At 41.1% G+C, this 17,743-nt stretch overlaps 1 protein-coding gene across 2 annotated transcripts; it reads right to left on the reverse strand.

Annotated features, from left to right (window-relative positions):
- Window positions 1-1,253: 1,253 nt before the first annotated feature.
- Window positions 1,254-15,887, reverse strand: LOC143757698 (leucine--tRNA ligase, cytoplasmic-like). Of its 2 annotated transcripts, XM_077248582.1 has the most exons (4): window positions 15,816-15,887; window positions 15,607-15,689; window positions 14,120-14,282; window positions 1,254-1,275 (listed from the first exon to the last, which is right to left on the reverse strand). In XM_077248582.1, coding segments are annotated over exons 1-4 (273 nt in total). In that variant the 5' UTR covers window positions 15,842-15,887; the 3' UTR covers window positions 1,254-1,274. The 2 variants fall into 2 exon arrangements, with proteins under 2 accessions (XP_077104697.1, XP_077104696.1); XM_077248581.1 differs by lacking the exon at window positions 1,254-1,275 and having other exon boundaries at window positions 14,104-14,282.
- Between the last annotated feature and the right edge of the window lie 1,856 nt (window positions 15,888-17,743).

Raw genomic sequence — 17,743 nt, forward strand, 5'->3', positions numbered from 1 at the left:
GTGTCTATAATCTTCTTTATTGATGCTGGCTACATGAAAATTCATAATTCGTGACAGTGTCTACACTGGACGTGGTGCAGCGCGACACGATGATTCATTGTAGTAAACGGATGCCCGTTCTTCTTCAGTAGCGGCTACTAAACGGAGCACACATCATCTGCACATTTGCTTTGTCCAGTGTAGACAGCCTCACACGGGGTAGACACGATGTAAGAAATGACAAAACGGATGATTTTGTGTTTAAAGCACAATCGTTGTGACAAATCGCTAGCTTTAGGACATAAATATTATGTTGAATACCAAATATCAACCCAAATGACCATCATTGAAGATGTAACAGCGTGTAGGCTACGGGAGTTTGGAGTGGATAATGCAATGCTGAAAAAATACATCTTTGCATTTATTTTGGATGCTGAAAGTAACGTTTACAATAAAACATTATTAAGTCTAATTCATATGAAATATGATGTGTGATCAAGTGTTTTAACGGATAAATAAATTCAAATCGCTTGTCTGCTGGGCATTTCACTTTTAAATGCATGATACATATTTAATCATTATATCCACGGACGTGCGTATTTAAAACTTGACTGAAGAAGTGGGAAAAGCTGTTGTGACAGTAATTTCCCCAATATTACACAAACTCACGAGGTTGTATTTATCACGAGGTTGAATCCAGTTATTCATTAGTCAGCAACTTATTGATGCTTTTCTGTTTTATCATGAATAACGTGACACTTCCATAACACGTTGTTCCCATAACGTAAGAGATGTTTCTCTGGCATGTTCAAAGGCTCATAAAAATGTGTCTTGGCTTGATACACAGTCTAATGGTCTAACTCTAACGAAATCCAAATTTTAATCATATTTTACTGAAGCAATATTATGGGCCTTAGCCTTAGACTTCCTATTTGAGCCAATGCAGATGAACGAGCAAAGTTATTTCAGGGCAAGACCACCCTGATTGTAAAGCCTAACGTGATTGGTTGTAGCGAGAACGTGCTACGATTGGTCAGCTCAATGTGGCCATTATCTGATTGGTTTAGGTAAACGGTGGGTGGAGTCCACTTATTTGTGGATTTGTCTACATGTCGACTAGAAGTGTTTGAAAATCCACAGATGCATGAGAGGATTTACAAATGCGCAAGTAAGATTCACAAATACTTGAGGTGGTTTACAAATGCACAGAAAGTGGTTCACAAATAAATCCTAGGCAGAGTTGTGTTTGTGATATAAAACAAATTTGTAAATATTTTTTTTTTTTTAGTAGTAAATCTCATTTTATTTATTTGTGAGTTTTATAATTTTTGGTGAAACTCTTTACATTTGTTTGTGAATCTCAATCTATTTATTTGGAATAATGCAACAATCCTAACCCCATATTAGCTGGTGGTTTGCTGTCCCCCTTCTGTGGTTGAAAAAGGGAAGCAAACTTACACAAACTTTAATGTCAGGAATTCTGAACACTAAACATGTTTTACAAACATTATGTAAATAGATTGATTGATTAATAACAACAACAACAACAACATCAATTATATATATGGTAACACTTTAGTTTAGGGTCCAATTTTCACTATTAACTAGTTGCTTATTAGCAAACATATTACTAGGATATTGGCTGTTTATTAGTACTTATAAAGCACATAATAATGCCTGATAATTCTGGATGACCATATTCTACCCAATATCTTAATTTATCAACCTTACTAACTTGTAATAAGCAGTAAATATGAGTTTATGAAGGAAAAAGTCATAATTAATAGTTAATAGTGAGAATTCAACCCTAATTTAAGGTGTGACCATAAACACACATAAAGAACATTGACTCGAATAGAGTAAATATGTTTTTTTTTGTTTTTTTGTTTTTGGGAGGGGGGTTTTGCAGGTACCCCCAGTATAGTTTCCTTTAAAGTATAAAACACATCAGCACAACAACTCCTTATCCAAAGCGACATCCATTACCACATAGTCTCAACAACAGGACTGAGAAAAGCCTTTTCTCAGAGCCTTGACTCATAACGCTTATGTAAGGACCGGCATAGGTAGAAACAGACTGTAGGGAAACCGTCCCATGGTAAAAGCGAGGGATAATGCACTACTCTTCTGTCAGGGGAGGACTGGGACAGCGCTGAAATCGCTCTACATGACAGCTACTTGACTCATTCTTGAGGTCAATTCTGTTTCGGTGCAGGATCTCTGTCTAACGGCTTAGATTCTAACCCAACAGCAAGCTCCCGTAAAACACTTAACTAAAATTCTTCATAACTAAAATAAATTCCTGAACATTTTATGTCATGTAGCAGGGTTGAGGTTTTGAATATCAGAGTTAACCACTGTTGCTATGCAACTACACATTCAGTCCATGAAAACAGTCAATCTCACCCTTCATGAGTGCAAAGTTTGGTGAGTTTTAACCATGGTTCGAATTACGTGGGAGCCAGTGGGAGCTGAGCTCCCATAGAGAGAGAATATGAGCTCCCATGAAAGCAGTAAAATCCTACACCTGTGGGGGCTCTAAAAATCATCAGCACCATCATTTTAAATTACAAATAAAGCACCTTTTCCTTCAATAATCGAGGCAAATTTATTAATCCTTTCGCACGTACGTTCATAGTGGTGTGATTAGAACAGTCAGTGCATCACGTGATCAACTGCTAAATTCAAAAGTGCTTTCGCGCGTTGGCTGGTGCTGAGCCAGAGACAGATGCGCTCAATATATCACAACTATTCAGTGTTTTTAACCACATAAAGTTTATTTTAAGTTTCAGACATTTAAATACACAAAAGTAGCTACTAGCAAAAAAATGATTTGGGGGGACGCTAGGTAGGCCCCCACCAATATTTTAGCGAATTCCTTTCAGGGTTTTCCTGCATGGAATTACGAGGCACTCAACAAAACTCGGCCTGTGGCCATTAAGTTTGCCGATAGTGCTGCGCGGGTCGGGCGAGACAAATAATAAAAAAAATTAGCCTACATTCAAATTAATCGAGGATGGATGACAGATAAATCATTATAATGTGTTGATTTTAATAAAGACACGGAACTTTTATCATGGTAAAACGAAATGAGCGTCACTCTTTTACTTTCGTTTTCAACAACGTAATTCTCTTTAGAGAAAATCAATCAAGGAAAACATATCAGGGCATTTACTACAGTTGTAATTTTTCATTGTAAATTATTTAATTTTATTGGTAACAGCCTACTGTCTTATTATTCTGATTTAATGTATTGATCAAATTAAGGAATATTTTAAAAGAAAGATGGAGCATATGCTACATAAAATTAGAGGGAAAAATGCCCTATTTTAAAGGTAAAAAAATTTATTCTGATAAGAGTGTTTGCCAACAGTGATGTAATGAAACATTGACAATTTAACTTTGAAGGGAGTAAAAAGCCTCTGTTTAGGATATTAAGGAAATGTAATTTTGGCCAAAGAATAACTTTTAATTTAAATAAATGTTAATTTTAAATCAGCCTACTTCAGTGTGATATTTTACCATATTATCATGCTTAACATTGAGAATTTGAAAAATTGTAAAGATGATCAGATGCAGATCTAAATCAAAGAATACATATGTTTGGGCGGTTGGATTATTTTTAACAGCGGATTCGGGTGACTAAAAGTGCACCAGATTAATGAATTTATCTTTAAAATGTACAAAATTTTCTTCATGGGGGGGCATGCCCCCAGACCCCCCTAGAGGTAACGAACGCCACCCAAATATTCTCTACTCCTGTATTAATAAACGTACGTTGAACTCAAAATAATGAAGTGCAGTATTTAGCTATTTATTTATCACATACACCACGCCTGCTCGTGGGTTACTTTTTTTTTCCTTTTTTAAAGAGACCCCCACAAAGATGAAATCATAATTCGAACCCTGGTTTTAACCGTAACGATAAAAAGTTAGAGTTGTTCAAATTGCTTATCATTATCATAATTACTATAAATATAACTGCAAGCAGCAATTACAGAACCAAGCACAGCAATGGTAGTTATTAGAAGGATCCTAAACGCTGTAGCACAAAGCGACGGAGGGTCAATGTTGGGTCGTCGTTGAGTGTCTGTCGGCTCAGACCGTTGCCTCTAGTTGGACACAGTTGACGGCTTTTTTCGTCTCACTGATCACATTGATTTGGGGTCAGAGCTGTTGGTAAGAGAAAGATCACTGATTGGCTGTTCGGCTTAGCAAACCAGTTAACGAGAAGAAAAATAAGTGACGAAAGTCGAGATGGCACAGACAAATAGACAGGCCACAGACTGCAATATTTTATTTTTTCATTTAATAAAAATTTTTGTACCTGAAAAACATAACTTGTACTACGGCTTGTAATTTGATTATTTGTTCTTATTTTATAACTGACTGTTTACTTGTCTTTACAAATGTTTTAAATTTATTTTAGGCTAGCAGTTTTAGCTGTGGTGTACAAATTGGAATAAAATATTGTGAATTCAGGTAGGTCTCTAATATTTGTGTCATAACTTTCATGGTCAGTAAATGTTCTTAAGTCACCGGCCATTGGCAGGTGTGGAATAAATTTAGTCTTTGGGCCCTGCAATAAACAAGCTACACCACTGACACTGTCAGGAATCAAGCAGATTCATTCCCATCCACCACTCAAAGGTCACTCTCCCCGGAATATTAACCAGTCACACCTGTTCACAATCAGTCACCTCGTTACCCAGCCCTATAAAACACTCACGCACACCCCAGTCATTGTCAAGCCTCCAACAGGAGAAGACCGTTACCCACGATTTCCCGAAGTTTCCAAGTCTGCCAACGAAGATCCATCACGTAACTATACTCACCCCTGAATATACTCACCTTTGTCTCCCTGTCTTGCTGTCTCCAGTATTCCAGTCTGGTTCCCTGTTTCCCGAGTCCTGCCATTTGAATCCAAGTGCTCCACGTGTCCACCGAGATCTCCCTGTTCCTCCCTGGATCTGAAACAGAAAAGTATTCGTATCACTGGACATTGTCTACCCACGTCCAACTCTCTGAAGAAGGGTCTGCTCACCTGGGATCCTCTGCACGACGTGATCGTCAACGCACCTGCACATGAACTTTGTCTCTGCACATATATCACTGTAAATAAACTCACGTTTGCTTTCACTTACCTCCGCCTCTGTGCCTGTATCCTGACAGAAGGCTTGACCTGAACAGAAAAGTGAAACAGCGCGATGGAAGCTACCCGCCATGGTGATAACCCTGTACAGTCTACAGCCGCTGTTCAAAATTCCGGTCAGTCTACGCTCAGCACTTCCGCAGACTCCACTTCTTCGATGATATGCTTCGCTAACCAAGCATCACGTCCAGCGCCATTCTCCGGACGGGCGGAGGATTGCAACGGGTTCCTGCTTCAGTGTTCGCTCGCTCTGGAACAGCAAAATCAGTTATATCCCACAGAAAGATCGAAAATCGCTTTTATCATCCAACAGTAATCCGGGGCTGCTTTGAGATGGGCTGAAACCATGTGGTTACAGGAGTCCACTACAACCTCATCGGTACAAGGGTTTGTAGACCATTTTAAAGAAGTTTTCGGACGACCAGTTGATGATTCTTCCACCAGTGACAAACTACTGCAACTATACCAAGGTCGAAGATCGGTTTCTGAGTATTCGTTGGAATTTCGCACTTTAGCCTCTGCAAGTGGGTGGAACGAGAAGGCGCTCATTTCTGTTTACCGACGTGGTCTGAATCCTGCTCTCCGTCTGCAAATGGCGATATATGATGACAGTCTGGGTGTTGAAAAATTTATCCAACAAGCTCTCCGTGTGCATCAACGATCTCAGGGCTGTTATCTAGAAAATCGCCGACCCACTAGTAATTCTCAGTATCCCACGGAAGCTCCGCCCGAAGCAGATGGAGAAAAGATGCAATTGGATACTTACCGACTGTCCCCAGCGGAACGTGCCCGGCGCCGTGAACTCAGGTTATGTTTGTATTGTGGAATGGGAGGACACTTTCGTCAGTCATGTCCGACTCGACCCCCCAGAATGCTTGTGAGTTCTGTCTTTACGGCCGATTCGGTATCAGCCCCACTAACTATTTCAGTGATCTTAAAATCCACGACTTTCCATGTTTCTGCCACAGCCATAGTGGACTCCGGGTCGGCAGGAAACTTCATTTCCGGACGGCTCTGCCAAAAACTCCAGCTCGAGAAATCAGCCACCGCCAGACCATACTCCATCCATGCAGTGACGGGTGAAACCATAAATAAGGGGTATGTCACAGCTCAGATTAAACCCATCATCCTGGGTGTCGAAAATACACATCACGAACTTTTTGAACCTTTCATATTAGAGAACAGTCAGACTGATCTAATTCTGGGTCGCCCATGGCTTATTCGACATCAACCCAATATCAACTGGTCATCTGGTAAGATCCTGAACTGGGGGTGTAAGTGTGCATCCAGAACTGCCGAGTTGGCGACCACATCCATCGTTGATGCACCTAACATTGTCCCAGTAAACTCAACCTCCATCGAAAGCCCCACTGAGAGTCTGTCCGTTTCCATACCTACCTGTTATTCCTCGTTTGCAGATGTGTTCAATCCTGTCGAGGCTGCTAAATTACCCCCTCATCGAGCTTGGGATTGTGCGATCGACCTTGTTCCAGGAGAACCCATTCCTAAGGGACGAATCTACTCCCTGTCTATTCCCGAACAGAAAGCCATGCAACAGTACATTGAAGAGGCTCTGAAACAGGGGTATATCCGTTCCTCCACGTCACCTGCTGCTGCCAGCTTTTTCTTTGTTCCTAAGAAGGATGGCGGACTACGTCCTTGTATTGACTATCGAACCCTGAACAGAATAACCGTGAAGTTCAGCTATCCACTACCGTTGGTTCCTTCCTCACTGGAGCAACTGCGTGAGGCCAAGATGTTCACTAAACTGGACTTGAGGAGCGCATATAACCTCATCCGAATTCGAGAAGGCGACGAATGGAAAACCGCGTTCATCACCCCTGCTGGCCACTACGAATATTTGGTTATGCCGTATGGACTGGTCAACGCTCCTTCCATCTTTCAAAGCTTTATGGACGAGGTATTCCGAGATTATCTGAACCGATTCGTAATAATCTACATCGATGACATTTTAATCTATTCCAAGGATCCAGTGGAACACCAACGACACGTCTCCTTAGTCCTCCAACGGCTACGTGAGTTCTCTTTGTTCCTAAAAGCAGAAAAATGCTCATTTCACCAAACTTCAGTCGAATTCCTAGGCTATCAACTCAGTGAAAGAGGAGTACAGATGGACGATCGCAAGACCAAGGCGATCACTTCCTGGCCAACCCCACAGACGGTAAAAGAATTGCAAAGATTCCTTGGCTTTGCCAACTTTTATCGGAGGTTCGTTCACCAGTACAGCCTGCTAACAGCTCCTCTAACGTCACTCCTAAAGGGAAAGCCAAAAACGCTGCTCTGGACTGAGGAAGCCGACCACGCATTCCAGTCTTTGAAAACCGCCTTCACCACTGCCCCTCTACTCCGACATTTTAATCCCGAAGAGATGTTCATCGTAGAAGTCGATGCCTCCACCACTGGAGTAGGAGCAGTGTTGTCTCAGTATTCCAATTTGTCACCCAAACCTATGCCATGTGCATTCTTCTCCCACAAGTTATCACCCGCCGAAGTAAACTATGATATCGGCAATCGGGAACTCCTGGCGGTAAAACTTGCGCTTGAAGAATGGCGACACTGATTGGAGGGCGCCAAACACCCGTTCCTGGTTCTCACCGACCATAAGAACCTCCAGTATCTGAAAGAAGCAAAACGACTCAATCCACGCCAGGCTAGATGGGCGCTTTTCTTCACTCGATTTCACTTCCAGATCTCCTATCGTCCAGGCTCCAAGAACGTCCGAGCGGATGCTCTGTCTCGTCTCCATGCTCCTGAAACTCACCATGAAGAACCCGAGAACATCTTGCCAGAGAAAATCTTTTTTTCAATCCCATTCAGTGGGACTTAAACGAACATCTGATGGAATTGTCTCGAAACCAACCCAGTCCTACGGAATGCCCAGCTGGGAAAATCTACGTACCCGATGAATTCCGTATATCACTTATCTCCTCAGCGCACTCCTCCGTTGGTACGGGTCACCCAGGAGTCACCAAAACCTGCTCCACTCTCCAAAACTGCTACTGGTGGCCCAACATGCTCCGAGACGTCAAATCATTCATCCAGGGGTGCATCCTATGTGCAATGAACAAAAACCCTCGTCATTTGCCCGCAGGAAAACTCATGCCTCGACCCGTTCCCCAAAGACCCTGGTCGCATATTGGGGTGGATTTTGTGACTGATCTTCCACCCTCCGAAGAGAACACCTGCATCCTGGTGGCCGTCGACCGCTTTTCGAAAGCGTGTAAGCTGATTCCCCTGAGAAACTTACCCACAGCATTTGCAACCGCAGAACTTTTAATGGAACATGTCTTCCGGAATTTCGGCCTCCCAGAGGACATTGTATCAGATAGGGGGCCTCAATTCATTTCAAAAGTTTGGCGAGCCTTCTTTGCACTGATGAATGTCACCGTAAGTCTCACTTCAGGGTATCACCCACAGGCTAATGGTCAGGCAGAACGAAAAATCCAGGACGTCAGCCGTTTCCTCCGAACTTTCTGCCATGCCAATCAGCACCTCTGGAGTCGTTACCTCGTGTGGGCAGAGTATGCCCAAAATTCCCTTAGACAAACCTCCACCAACCTGACTCCGTTCCAATGCATTCTGGGTTACCAACCTCCACTGTTCCCGTGGTCCGGGGAACCCTCAGAAGTCCCAGCAGTTAACGCCTGGTTCCGGGACAGTGAGAGAATATGGAACCAAGCTCACCATCACCTCCAACAAGCCATAAACCGCCACAGTCACTTTGCAGACGCTCACCGAAGCAACACCCCCGAATACCAACCTGGACAATTGGTTTGGCTCTCAACAAAAGATATCCGGTTGAGACTACCCTGTCGCAAGTTAAGTCCAAGATACATCGGTCCGTTTCCCATAACAAGACAAATCAATCCAGTTACCTACCAGCTCCGTCTGCCAAGTCACTACCGCATCCACCCCTCATTCCATGTTTCCGTCCTGAAGCCCCATCACTCACCTGTTCCAGTCCCCTCTACAGATCTAGCACAAGATGAAAATCCTCCGGTACTCCCCATTGAAACAGAATCCATCTTCGCTGTAAGAGAGATCCTGGACTCCCGACGTCGGGGTGGTCTACTCGAGTATCTGGTTGACTGGGAAAATTATGGACCGGAAGAGAGGTGTTGGATACCTCGTAAGGACATCCTTGATCCCATGCTACTCACTGCCTTCCACGAACAACACCCTGACAAACCTGCTCCTCGACCTCGAGGTAGACCCCCACGACGTCGGGGTCCTAGGTCCGCTGGCGCGGACGCTGGAGGAGGGGGTAGTGTCAGGAATCAAGCAGATTCATTCCCATCCACCACTCAAAGGTCACTCTCCCCGGATTATTAACCAGTCACACCTGTTCACAATCAGTCACCTCGTTACCCAGCCCTATAAAACACTCACGCACACCCCAGTCATTGTCAAGCCTCCAACAGGAGAAGACCGTTACCCACGATTTCCCGAAGTTTCCAAGTCTGCCAACGAAGATCCATCACGTAACTATACTCACCCCTGAATATACTCACCTTTGTCTCCCTGTCTTGCTGTCTCCAGTATTCCAGTCTGGTTCCCTGTTTCCCGAGTCCTGCCATTTGAATCCAAGTGCTCCACGTGTCCACCGAGATCTCCCTGTTCCTCCCTGGATCTGAAACAGAAGAGTATTCGTATCACTGGACATTGTCTACCCACGTCCAACTCTCTGAAGAAGGGTCTGCTCACCTGGGATCCTCTGCACGACGTGATCGTCAACGCACCTGCACATGAACTTTGTCTCTGCACATATATCACTGTAAATAAACTCACGTTTGCTTTCACTTACCTCCGCCTCTGTGCCTGTATCCTGACAGACACATGACTTCAACATCACCACCATTAAGCTTCGACAACTCTTTCAGTCTTTATTTACAAAACATTTTCCCTGAAGGTTTGAGTTAGAATGGTTCCAAGAGCGATTATAAACACAATGAGACTGTGAAAGCGGACTAGTGAGTAGATGCGTTTACATGTACAGCTGTAGTCCACTGTAGTCCCATTTAAGAAGAAGTTTTATTTATATAGCGCCTTTCCAAAGCTCAAGGTCGCTTTACATGGTACCTTTATAATACATTTAACACTGACGCACATTTAGTCACTTGTTAGCAATCATATTTACTTTGTTTTATGTTGCAGAATAAAACATTTTGAGGTCTGTTCAACACAGACCTTATATCAGACATTTCAAACCAGAAGTGCTAAAAGGCTAACTCTGAGTTTTGGAGTTTTGGCCAACAGAAATACTGGTCCCACTTTATATTAAGTGGCTTTAAGTTTTATGTAATTACATTGTAATTAATAATTTGATACAATGGACTCATTGTGTACTGTACGGTATGAGCGCAGAATAATGAAGTCAGTATTCCTTAACACAATAAACACATGTTAACAAGGGTTTCTAAAGCCCCAACCTATGACTCTTCCAATTCTAAATCTTCCGTTAGCGTCAGCCAGTCTGGAGGGTAGATTAGTTTGTGACACCTTTACAGCGTAATGAGTTTCCACAGAGATCCTCGTGCGATCCTGATTTGTTCGCGAGCCAACATCCAAGAAGTCCGTTATCTCCAAACCCTCCCCCCCAGCGAGGGAGGAATGCCAGATGCACAAATGGACAACACACACACACACATATATATATGCATCTCTAACATTAAAACCCAGAAATGAGTGATTATGAAATGTAAACATGATGTATTCCTGTATGTTTGAAGTTTATACTGTATCGAGTCTATCTAGGACTGTTAGTTATGTAGTTGAACCTTGCGGACTTCTATAAAGGTCTAAGAGTTTATATATATCCTTGTATGCGTAACAAACACAGAGCGATTGGTATCAAACGAAATCGCTCAACTTGCTCGAGCCAAATATATGTAAGAAGTTAATGAAAAAAATATTCTACTATGTTTTTCCCATCTTTGTAAGTGAAAGGCCAAATGCTCGTCCTCGTAAAACACGCGAATAAGGTCATCAGATTAAGACAAAGGGAATATCTGGCGCCAAAATCTGTGAGTTGCTATTGGACTGTGCTTCCACAGAAAGGGGCGTTTAGTTACACTTTAAAAGATCGCTACATGGCTCAGCTCTCTCTCTTCTTCGTGCTATTCTTCCTGTGTATGTCCTGCGACCTAGTCGTCTTATTTTATCTTTGGTTTTATTTTACGTTTAACTCAGTCTTTTATTTGATGCTCAGTTCTTGTCGGCAGACCGAACGCAGCGTTTTATGTTTTGATAGAAGTCCTATATCCTCTGGGTGAAAGGACTCCTCCACAGCATACCCTTAAGACTTTCGAATTTCCCGCGAGCAAACCACGCTCTCGAAACACCGAAAGGACGCTTCCAGCTCACCAACTACGAGGACATCCACACCCACACACGCCTGCTTGTCCAGCGACATAAAGGTCCCTTGCAAGTATAATTCAATCCAGATTCAAGCGCGTTAAAGTGTATATTTTCCTTGTTGGCTCTTAAGGTTCAACTGTGGTAACAATCTTTGTTTTCCTGTCTTCTACTTTTCTTCCTTACAGTTTTTGCTTTTATTATTCGATATTCATTGTTAAATGTAGTTGTATTTTCTAGTTCATTTTTATTAAACCCATTATACTCTTGATTGTCTCTGTTTGTTGGTCACGGAACAAAGCCTCTTTAATGTATGATCTAAAGCTACGAGCTGATACTGTTAAAGTTAACTAATTTGATTAGTAAACTGATACTAAGGATAAACCTTTTTGAGAATTGATTACGAATATCAAACAAGCAGCTCGGTGGACGAACTGATTAGTTGGGATAACAGTTACAGTAACTCTATTAAGGTATTCTGAAAATTCATATAGCCTGCCTGCATATGAATTATATTCTTAATTAATTACAATTCGTTGTGTTAATTAACTATATATATCTGAAGCAGACGCGTGAGCTACATAATCCCTATTTGGGTGATTTTTATGTATGACGATCTAGTTCAGATCCGTATTCAATCACTGTTGATTCAAAATTAATAATTGTTGGATACTTATTCCCCAAACCTTAGCTAAGTTCCTTACAGTACATACATGTTTTTACATTGTACTTATATTTTGAAAATACCTGCATGTAATTACAGCTGTAATAAATGTATGTAATTACATTTGTAATTACACAGTTGACCATAGGCGTCGATTTCGGAGGGGACGATGGGTACGCGTCCCCACCAGATTTCGTCATGAGTCATTTTGTACCCACCACTTTTTGAAACATTGAGGCGCCACAGATGTACCTAATGAAAATAAATAAAACATATCCAGTTAACTAGCAGAGAATTAATATAATTCGCTATTACATAAGCAATCTATCGCTGTTGTGGAGACTCTCTATTCATTCCAGTGAAATCACAAAATAAAATGCACAGTCCCTGCTTGATATAGACTGTAACCACTGATGAACATATTCAGTTTTGATGAGAGAAAAAAAACTATACCTGCCAAAATTATTTTTTACTGTTTATTCTTGTGATTTATATATGCAATATGTGTGTTATTCCAATTGTTTAGACGTTATGATGACAAATGCAGCAGTTACGCATAATCAAATAAAAAACAAATGGTAGAATAAGCAGTGTTTATACTGTCTACTGGCATCTGTTACTAGTATTTGTTTACTGTATGTTGCGCATGCGCACTTCGATCCTGTATTCTTCAACATGTACAGCAAAAAGCACAAATCTGCTGTGCCTTTGGACGTAAATATGTCATGCCAGTAATCATCCGTTAGGTATCAGACACGGACCAATTAAAATCGAGATATTACTGGACATTTGCAATATTAAGCGCAGCTAACGTCATTAGGCTACACCACAGCTAGCCTACATGCCCAATTCTTCCCCGTCAAATTCAAAGTCAGTATGACTGCACCGGCCGTGATCATGGGGTTAAGAAAATTTTCCAAGCTCGATTTTAATTCAAAATCTGAGTTGATAGCAAGAGGGAGGTCTACGCCAGCCTTAGATGGACTAGTGCAGCAAAAGGGCCAAAAAATTGTCAGATCGTTTCAAACAGACTGGAATGAAAGAAAAGATGTGATCGACGTCTTCACGAGGAAAGAGCGGCGGATGGATTTTATGTACCAATAATCTACCGATTGGTGAGTCAAAAACTATTTTGGCCTTAATATTGAATTGATAAATGTGGTCGAATTAATGCAAGCCATTTGCCTTTATATTCAATTGAGCAGTGTGTGATTTTACTTTTGCTGACTGACAAACATAATTGGCCGCTGTGCAACAATTAAGGATTAAGAATGGTTGCATTCTGATGCTGGAGGGGACATAACTACCGGTGTGTGCCTGTGCCGTGTGCGTGTGTGTGCGTGTGTGTGCGTGTGTGAGAGAGAGAGAGAGAGAGAGAGAGAGAGAGAGAGAGAGAGAGAGAGAGAGACTGTGAGAGTACTCGATATAGGCCTACATCCTGATTTGTACATTTCTTGATATGCCGCGCTTGTGCGTAACATTTACTGTTAATTACGTAATATTAGCCTAAATAATAAATCAGGTAATCTGGCTTTCAACTCAGTGCCTAGCCTCTTTAAGACATCACCGCACGTAACTGACAAGTTTGTACCCAGCACTTCTGAAAATGCACTTCCGAATGCGTCTTTGTCCCCACCACATTTCAAACCAAACTGACGCCCGTGCAGATGACCCTTCCCTTACACCTTAACCCACCCTTAAACCGACCCAAACCACCACACCAGACCCTAACCATACCAGTATCACATCTCAATAGCAGCAAAAGTGATTTACAATACAATCTGAACGTATTAGAAGTAAAGCTATTAAAGTTACAGTAAGTGGTCCTACCCCATGCTAGTGGTAAAATGTAATGACAAAAGCTGAATAAATGGGGAATATGGAAATAAAACCAGACTCCAAATTCCAAATGATCAGTCAAAAAAAATATATATTTTTAACTTTCAAACCATTTCTGGAAGAGCAAATAATACCTGATTCCCAGTGGGGAGGGTCCTTGTCCGTTGAGAACCCCTCCCTGGAGAAGATGTGCCATGGTGTAGTAGGCCATATAGATGGTGGAGTCCGATAGGGACTCAATGAGCCATTGTTCATCCCATGGCAACCGGGTTCCTATGGGAACCAAACACATAAAAGAACTACAAAATCAAAGGTTCTCACTAAGGAACAGCAGGAAAATTGCTGATGGTATCGCGGAGTGGTTTGGGGGCAAGGGAGGAGCGAGAAATAAGAGTATTACAAAAGAAATATAGATGGGCCTTGTCCTTACAAAAAGACTTTGATTAAGATAAGCTCCACACAAAGGTGGCTATCTGAGGTGATTTCAAAAGGATGTGTGCAAAGAAAACTTTGTGCAATTTGTACAACTATTACAAGCAATCAGGGCTTGACATTAACACCCGCCATGGATTTCAGAAGTGGCGTGTAATGCTGTCACTCCTACTAGCCGCTTTGGCATTTACATTTTCATTTGTAGTCTTTTAAAAAGGCATCTGTAATAATAAACTAAGTGCAATGTAGTGTTCTTAAAAATATGAATTTAATAAATAATTAATAAAAAATAAAGATGTGCTCTTAAGCACATTTTAAGCGCAATGCTGTACTCATTTTCTATGATACCAGCTGCACTCTCTCCCTCTCTCATCTCTTGGACAGCGAGTCGACACACAAACCCGCCTCCTCTCACTCACTAGTTTCATTTGATCCGGATGAATATTGTTGGTGTTGCAGGGCTTGAATTTTACTCATTCCCGCAGATTTTTGCTCACACCCAAAGTGCAGCACATAAAGCCACCTCTCAGTACTAAATTGAGTTATTTTTCCACTGCTTATTGCACTTAGTCAAATACACACAACATAACATCAAAATGCCAGTCTTGGTTAGTATTCATGTAAACACAGTCAGTGATGTTTTAAGTGAACTTAAACAGTTGAGAAAGAAAACATGTGCAACAGTATAATGGATCCGTGCATTCGGTCTTAAAGTGACAGCAGCCTAATATACCTGCAACCCCAAGTTGTTAACTAATGATCTTTTCAACAGAAGATAATCAATCAAAACTAACTTCAGCTGGACAATAACTTTATTCTACAGCTGATGTAAAGCCAAAAAAATCTCTGTTACTTTAATTTCCTATTATCACTGTAAAGCTGCTTTGAAACAGTGTATATTGTTAAAAGTGCTATATAAATGAAGGTGACTTGACCAATTTATGAGATAATGTTAAAAATATCTATATGGCAATTTTCCCCATGGTTTTGATGTCAAAATTGTGACAGTGAAAATGCTGAGTGGCTAGTAACTTTGGAAAAACACTAGCCACAGTGGCTGGTAAATGTCAAGCCCTGCGAGCAATTTATTCCAAAAGAAAAACCGAACAGGATACGGAAAAGCTTGCAACAAAGCTACAATGACACAGACATAAGCAGGTCTCACCTAACCCATACGTTCTGGAACAGGCATGCTCCTGAAGCCAAGCCAACGTTGCTTCAAAGTTCTTTCTGGTTTCATCACAGAACCTGAAGAGAAAAGCATAACGTCAATATTCACACATTAATGTAGCTTCTCCAGCAAGAATGGTACCCCAAAGCAACATGACAATTTTCCACTGCAATCTCCCCAATGCCACAAAGTGCAAGACTTACGTCTCCAGAGCCTCCAGGACACCCATGGCTTGCTTTTTCCATTCCTCATTGCCATAATCCAGATACCTGCCAGATAAAGACCCCAGTCACTGTCTGACAAGTCAAATTGATCAGGGACTCCGCATGACAATGCACTGCGATAAAAAAGGGACTAAAATCTCATTCTCTTATTGAACAGGAAGTGAATACAAGATATTTTCTTAATTCAACGGTCAATCATTAACCCTATAAAGCCTACTGCATCATATTTGATATGCAAAGTTCTAAGGCCTCTAAATTATCAACATTATCCAAACTGAAAAAATGCACACAATGTACAACATTCCTTCTGTCGTCTGAATGATTGCTTACACTTTTTTAGCAAGTAGATGGTCTTTTAGTATCATTCTAAAATCCTCCACCTTCAGGTCATGGTTCACGTGTCTTTTGCTGTGAAATATTTAAAAATTAAGATTAACTTTTAGTCTATAGTGTTGGAAATAATTTAAGATAAACACTTACTGAACTGAAGTAACTTAGGCTTATTTAATTATCTATACATACTTTTTTTTTAGAAAAATGATGTTAAAGGCATAATGTTAAAGGATAATATGTCATCTTCGCCGGTAGAGGTTGCCTATTCAAAACAAAGGCTTAGCTTGATGATGCAGTTTTCGTATTCACCTCCACAGCCAATGGAAAGCCATCCGACGGGACTCAGGCAGAAATGAGCTAATGGATGAACTAAGGTATTAAAGTTTCATTAACGTTACTGTGGCATGAAGCAGGGTGGGGCCGAGAGCCCGGGACATTTTACATTGATGTGTTTATTGTGCTTATATGCCATGTCGGACGCTGCCGCTCCTTTTGCTTTTTTAATGTTCTTTTACAATTGAAGGTATAGTTGCATTTAATGTCCATTAAATGTCCATCTCCATTTAGCCCAGAACACAGCATTGTTTTAGATGTTCATTAAATTCAGTCGCAAAATACTTTTTATTTTATATATCTTTAGGTTCTGTCCTAATAATGACAGTGTGACCACTAAGTGGTATTGTTTTCTTTTTTTGGTCCAGATCATAAGTACCCAGAGAAACAAACTGCAAGTATGAACACACCCTAAAGGTTCAATAAACTGTTACATTTCAAAAAACTTGATTTTTCAGACTATCATTTCATATGTCAGGCTTTACAATGTATAGTCCACTAACCTTCTCCAACATCATCTTTTGGGCTTCTTCACATCCTGGACCTTCTGTCCTTTGAAACCCTCCACTAACATGATCTAGTAAAACAAAGTTCGCTAAAGTTGTTCAGATGAGCACATGAAGATATACAGTTGTGGTCAGAATTAGAATTAATGGCACCCCTGGTAAATATGATCAAAAATGGCTGTAAAAAAATAAATCTGCATTGTTTATCCTTTTGATCCTTCATTTAAAAAATCTAACCTTTCATGAAGTAAAAGAATTGAAAGTGTGTTTGGGGGGGGGGGGGGGGATTAGATTAGATTAGAAAAACTTTATTAATCCCGATAGGGAAACTGGTTTGCCACCAAGTTAGACCATACAGCCAACAAACACAAACACAACAGGACATTAGTGTCCTCTTTCCAATTTCATTTTTCATCTACCGGTAAATGGACGCCTAAAAATGTATATGACTGCACAATTTCGATCAGCTGACCTTTAATAGTGACTGGAAGGACCTTCTCTTTTTTTCTTTCTGAAATCAATCACAAGTTCTTTAGTCTTCCATACGCTCAGTTTTAAACAGTTAGACTCACACCAGCTGGAAAAAGACTGAACCTCCCTGCTGTAAGCAAGATCATCGCCCTGAATAAGTAGACCCACTAAGGCAGTGTCATTGTATGCCTATAAGCAGTATGCCTATAGTCAGCAGTATAAAGTGTGAATTAAAAGGGAGATAAAACGTATTGTGCAATTTAA

This window comes from Siphateles boraxobius, unplaced genomic scaffold (assembly GCF_051911475.1).
Source record: "Siphateles boraxobius isolate OS27281-9 unplaced genomic scaffold, OSU_SipBor_1 11, whole genome shotgun sequence".
Lineage (NCBI taxonomy): Eukaryota > Metazoa > Chordata > Actinopteri > Cypriniformes > Leuciscidae > Siphateles > Siphateles boraxobius.

Coding starts and splice junctions, on each gene's coding strand:
- LOC143757698 (XM_077248581.1), bottom strand. CDS start 15,841: ATGGGTGTCCTGGAGGCTCTGGAGAC. Junction 15,690..15,815: donor GTCCTGGAGGCTCTGGAGAC/GTAAGTCTTGCA, acceptor TTTTCTCTTCAG/GTTCTGTGATGAAACCAGAA. Junction 14,283..15,606: donor TTCCAGAACGTATGGGTTAG/GTGAGACCTGCT, acceptor TGGTTCCCATAG/GAACCCGGTTGCCATGGGAT.